Here is a 6,313-nt window from a genome sequence, read left to right on the forward strand (position 1 = left end):
CGCTACCTACCGCCCTGCCCACAACGGCCCCCCGAATCCTCCGCCACGCTACCGACCGCCCTGCTAACAACGACCACCCGAATCCTCCGCCACGCTACCGACCGCCCTGCTAACAACGACCACCCGAATCCTCCGCCACGCTACCGACCGCCCTGCTAACAACGACCACCCGACTCCTCCGCCACGCTACCGACCGCCCTGCCCACAACGACCACCCGAATCCTCCGCCACGCTACCGACCGCCCTGCTAACAACGACCACCCGAATCCTCCGCCACGCTACCGACTGCCCTGCCCACAACGACCACCCGAATCCTCCGCCACGCTACCGACCACCCTGCTAACAACGACCACCCGAATCCTCCGCCACGCTACCGACTGCCCTGCCCACAACGACCACCCGAATCCTCCGCCACGCTACCGACCGCCCTGCCCACAACGACCACCCGAATTCTCCGCCATACCACCGACCGCCCTGCCCACAACGACCACCCGAATCCTCCGCCACGCCACCGACTGTGCTCAGCCATGCAGATATCGCCCCAGTTTCACAGACAAAGTTTCTAACTGACGCTGTAGCGTTTTTACCGTTCATGCAACGATACCTTGACACACTACTGCCTGCCTACCACCATATTGACATCCTTATGTGCAGGTAAAACTTTCTCATTTACAGAGCAGCACTTTTACTGACTGTTCAACGATATTTTAGCACACTACTCACGACTTTCTGAAACGTCAACGTCTCCGCACACAGGCATACTTTCCAACGTATGATGCAGTCCTTTCACTGATTGTTTGATACACTTCTCCACACTATTAATTAGTTTTCCTTATGTCCGCACCCCAGTATACTAACAAAATTTTCAACTTTCAACTCTTTAAATGCAAGATTAACGCGTGAATGGAGTGTAAGCATCGCTCAGGGAGATTTGCGCACCTGTGACTAAGATGAGACGCTTGTCTTTGTAGAGAATTCCCATGAACTTGAGTACATTCGGATGAATCAGTTGTCTCATGACCGACACCTACAATAGTCAGATAGCAACAATAATGATGGATAGCAGCTCATATTACGGGAAGAATTCCTTATATCTTATATTTATATTATTATTATTATATTTTATATTATAGTCTTTCCTAGTAAAATCACCATTTTGGTGCGTTCTAGTACACACATACCCACTGACGGTAAATGACTTCAGGATTTCTGTTCCAACAGAATATATCTCTTATATTACCTCTTTGAGAAAGTTCTTCTGTGCTTCATCATCAAACCGATACAGTTCCTTGAGCACCATGAGCTCTCCAGTCTCCTTATGTGTCACCTGCAGGTGAAAGCGACACTTGCTTCAATATCAAGACTGATCAGACTGCACCACAGCACCTGATGGCAAGTACTGTGGTTTAACTCTGTACTTGCTGCAGTGTTCTTTACACGAATTGCATGTACTTTATCAAGAGCGTATTAAGAAGGAGAGCATACAACGGTGAAATGCTGAAACCATGTTGCAGTATTAGTCGAATTAATAAACTTTGCCCGTTTTATTTTGACGATTCTTTGTGGTATTATTGATCAGCTCTCCTACCTTGCTAATATAAAACAAACCGCTTGTCCCTACGATGCCTCTACGCTGAGATAATGAGCGGTGAAAATCTGGTATTTTCGCCGAAAAGCGACTAGAGATACGTAGTGGCTGCGACTGTCTCTTGTTCGGGCGATAGCTTCGGGAAACCTCGCGTGTTTCCGTCATTCATTAACAATGAAATTTATTTTCCTTCTACTATCTTTTCTGGCATTTCCAGTCATTGACGCAGCCATTACTCCACAAAAACGTCGTTATTTATCGCTATGGTGATTACCCGCCCCTTACGCTGGACGTAGTAACGCTGCAGTAATAACGTATTGAGTCAGCGCTACACAGCGGCGACCGGAAGCAACATACAGTACACAAAACGAGAGACAGTCGCAGTAAAACTGATCTCGAGTCGGTTTTCAGGGCGAAAATACCAGATTTTCACGGTAACGCTGCAGTAATAACGTATCGAGTCAGCGCTACACAGCGGCGACCGGAAGCAACATACAGTACACAGAACGAGAGACAGTCGCAGTAAAACTGATCTCGAGTCGGTTTTCAGGGCGAAAATACCAGATTTTCACCGCTCATTATCTCAGCGTAGAGGCATCGTAGGGGCATGCGGTTTGTTTTATATTAACAAGGTAGGACAGCTGATCAATAATACTGCAAAGAATCGTCAAAATAAAACGGAGAAAGTTTATTAATTCGACTAATACTGCAACATGGTTTCAGCATTTCACCGTTGTACGCTCTCCTTCTTTATACTCTCTTGACTTTATGTATCTCTGTTTGTTCCATATATAAACTGTTGTTAACAGGCAAGTGGTCTTGATAAACCTCTGAAAAAAAATTAACCAAAGCCACTACTTGCCTTGCCCATAAAAAATTTAATATAAAATTAATAATTAGTAATGGATCATTAATGTAACCTTCATCATTAGTAATGAATCGTTAACCTAACCTTCATCATCAGTAATGAATCGTTAACGTAACCTTCATCACCAGCGATGAATCATTAACATAATCTTCATCATTAGTAATGAATCGTTAACGTAACCTTCCTCATCAGTAATGAATCGTTAACGTACTCTTCATCACCAGCGAAGAATCGACGCGGACAGCTGAATCACTAACCTTGTACACGTGACCGAAGAAGCCCCGCCCGAGCTCCTCTCCTACGATGAGATCCGACGGCCGGAATATCTTGCTCCGCTTGTTGGAATCGGAGCGGAATGACTGTGAGACGCGCAGCGGGTCCTGGCTCCCTCGCAGGGACGGTGGGACCTCACTATCCAGACTAGGGCTGCAATGAAACGAGTGGCAAGTTGCGAAATGAAGCTGAGATGTTGCTCCCCACCCCGTACTGATGATCGGGTCATCTATGGCGGATGCTACATAGAACACATTTATCAAGATAGAAGAGACATACGATGACTATTGCACCCTAGCTGTGATCATGACTGCATGGTATCAGCCACCACAAGAGACGAAGCAATGCTATCACACTCATCAGCCAACAACAGTCACAAAGGATGACAAAATCACGCCACAACCTTTTAGACACGTATCATAATACACATTATATATACATATAATCAGGGGTTAATAATGACAAAGTCATGAATTTTTCATTATTAACCCTTGATATAATTATATTATAATATAGACTATATTATCAATTATTATTATATATTATCTATATAGTCTAAATTATACACTCCTGATATAATTATATTATCTACACCTGATGACACGCTACATAGCTGCATCAACCCACCTTCTAGGCAGCGACGACGGCCGCTTGCGATGGTTGCCACGGTTACCGCTGCGGCATCTGTCAAGGCTCATTGTGTCCAGCATCGGCTGCGTGGCAGACGCTCTCAGCAACAGCTTCTTCTGCTTCGTCCCGCCGGGCATCTGCTGTGCCTCTGTCGTCACGGTAACAAAAAGACCAACTCATTTGCTGCACGGGTTGCAAGATCGGCACCCGTCAACTGACGCGCCGCGGTCGCACATTATCCGCAAAAATCTCCAACAAAGCGATTCGATAAGAATCTCTTTGAAAGCAGATGATTCAACTGATTGACTCTATCTAGACGAAGCAACACTAATAGTACCTGCATATACGCACGACACACTGGTGCATCGATAGCAACCACGTGGGTTGTTACGACACGCTGCATGCTCATCGCAGCAGCTTGCGACGACGACGTACTTTCGGGTAAATTATTTACATAATTATATTAATAATGTTCGGGTGCATAATGACCAACTCATTCGCTGCACGGGGTTGTAAGATCTGCATCCATCAACTAACGCTCCGCAGACTCTCACAGCTGAACTGAAACCGGTCTGAACCAGGAAATGGGGATACATTGAAGATGGCCCAATCGAATGCAACTGCGGGAAGGACCAGACTATGGGGGACATCTCCTGGAATGCCCCCTATTACGAGAGCGCTGTAGCACTGGAGATCTTGAGGATTTCAACCACTGTGCCAGGTCCTGTGTGCTGCAGTAGCTAGGTCGAGTGTAGTGTAGTGACCCGAGAAGAAGAAGAACCGCTCAACCTTGCGATGAAGACATACCTTCGGGCGGTTCGTCATCTTCCGGACTCTGCACGAGAAGGTTCTCCTCGGAACTCGCGTTGCCGTTCGACTCTCCACGGCGTCTGTTCGGATCCCGCTCCACCGTCAGCAACAATGTGTTGTTCGCGCTCCTGATCACCGCGTCGAGCTGGAACAAACAACGAAGAACAACGCCATGTATTTTCTTGTTCGGGGAGGAACCGAAGAACGCTGCTGCACCTTTTTTTTGTCTGTAAGGAGTCACTTAAGCAGTGAGAGGATCTCATGTGCAGTGACTTGCATTAGTGCGAGTATTATCGGATTTATCCTGCTAGAGTTGTGAGGACAAAATGGCCACCGGCTTGTTCGACAGCTGCCCTCTGTATGCTGGTAATTAGGGTATGTCTTCTAATTAAATGAAGTACAAGGCAGAATTACAGGTATTCGTGCTGGGAATACATACTAATCAGAATAATTTACTAATCACACGCCCACCAATAACAGACTTACAGTTATGGACGCCCACCAATAACAGACTTACAGTTATGGACGCCCACCAATAACAGACTTACAGTTATGGACGCCCACCAATAACAGACTTACGAGTTTATGGCCGCCCCACAATAACAGACTTAACAGTTATGGACGCCCACCACATAACAGACTTACAGTTAATTGGACGCCCCACCATAACAGACTTACAGCTTATGGACGCCCACAATAACGACTTACAGTTCATGACGCCACAATAACAGACTTACAGTTATGGACGCCCTACAATAACAGACTTTACAGTTATGGACGGCCCCACCAATATAACAGACTTTACAGTTTATGACGCCCACCAATTAACAGAACTTAACAGTTAAGGTAATCTATTGCTATTTTTATTATTACGTTTTATTATGAAGCGGTTGCCAGGCTAACAAAATAATTGTGCAACCTCTATAGACATATTGCTATAGCCAATGAAATTTATATAACAAGCAAATTAAAACAAAATTAATTAGAGGGCAAAAAATCATATAAATAAGAGTATCACATTATTTTAATCAGATTGCCTCAGAATAGCCAGGTTACGACAGACCAAGAATTAGTTTATGCGAAAGCCTAATATGGAAGAGCTAGATATTTGGCAATATGCATACCTCATCGTATCAATGCTCCTTTACAGTTTCCATTCACCTCAATATTCGCATCCCAATGTGCAAGGAACATCAGCTTCTGAGCACAGGTCCGATGCTGCAGCATAGAAATATATCAGTTAAGTATGTTGTACTGCACTGCAGAATTCTTTGTGAATGGAAGGTTTTATATTGGCCCCAATTATATTATCTATATTATCACTATATTCCCTATCACCGCCTAGTTGTCATCCTACATAACATCAGCCATACCAGCATTATATTCGTGTGTCATCATCGAATCGTTCATCATCATCATCATAGATCATCATTCATCGATCATCATCATCTCATATCATCCATCATAAACTTTCATCACAAATCAACCACTGAGGTTATCATACCACCATCATCATCAACAGCAGCAGCATCAGCACAGCAATAGCAGTAGGCAGCGCAGCCAGCACCAAACAACAGCAGCAGTATCAGTAGCAGCAGCAGCGATCAGCCAGCAGCCTTCGCACACACACACCACAACACACAACCTTACTCGGTTGATGACAGCAGTTTTTTGCGCTTTGATGCCCGTGTGGTACATGTGCTCTTTCTCCAGCGCCAGTGTTAGGCCCTTACGGCGCTCTGGTCGTAGGCGGGATCTCACGAGCCTGGATAGGTGCGGATCCCTGGCCTGAACTTTGCCTGCCTAGCTGCACGGGCCGCATCACCGGCTTTTGTAGCACGTACCACTGCAAAGACGAGTCTTACCATTACTGTCTATCTATGTGGTATATATTATATATCTTTTTTATTTCTCTTTCTCTTTTCTTTCTCTCTTCTCTCTTCTCTCTTTCTTTTCTTTCTCTCTCTCTCTCTCTCTCTTCTCTCTCTCTCTCCTCTCTTCTCTCTTCTCTCTCTCTCTCTCTCTCTCCTCTCTATATTATATATAATATATATATATAATATTATATAAAACCTGCAAGGAACGCACTTCCCTGGCATATTGGCGCACGTATTTTTCTGATTAACTTCACTCATTCAGGATTT

At 45.0% G+C, this 6,313-nt stretch overlaps 1 protein-coding gene across 1 annotated transcript in view; it reads right to left on the reverse strand.

Annotated features, from left to right (window-relative positions):
* LOC106811075 (LIM domain kinase 1-like) overlaps positions 1 to 6,313 on the reverse strand; it is a 30,089-nt gene that overhangs the window by 8,821 nt on the left and 14,955 nt on the right. The window contains exons 6-10 of the mRNA XM_014814601.1: positions 4,167 to 4,314; positions 3,357 to 3,507; positions 2,714 to 2,882; positions 1,241 to 1,327; positions 940 to 1,027 (exon numbers count right to left, since the gene is read on the reverse strand). Coding sequence (XP_014670087.1) covers positions 940 to 1,027; positions 1,241 to 1,327; positions 2,714 to 2,882; positions 3,357 to 3,507; positions 4,167 to 4,314 — 643 coding nt within the window. The remainder of the gene's footprint in view (positions 1 to 939; positions 1,028 to 1,240; positions 1,328 to 2,713; positions 2,883 to 3,356; positions 3,508 to 4,166; positions 4,315 to 6,313) is intronic.

Source organism: Priapulus caudatus, unplaced genomic scaffold (genome assembly GCF_000485595.1).
Source record: "Priapulus caudatus unplaced genomic scaffold, Priapulus_caudatus-5.0.1 Scaffold502, whole genome shotgun sequence".
Classification (NCBI taxonomy): Eukaryota; Metazoa; Priapulida; class Priapulimorpha; order Priapulimorphida; family Priapulidae; genus Priapulus; species Priapulus caudatus.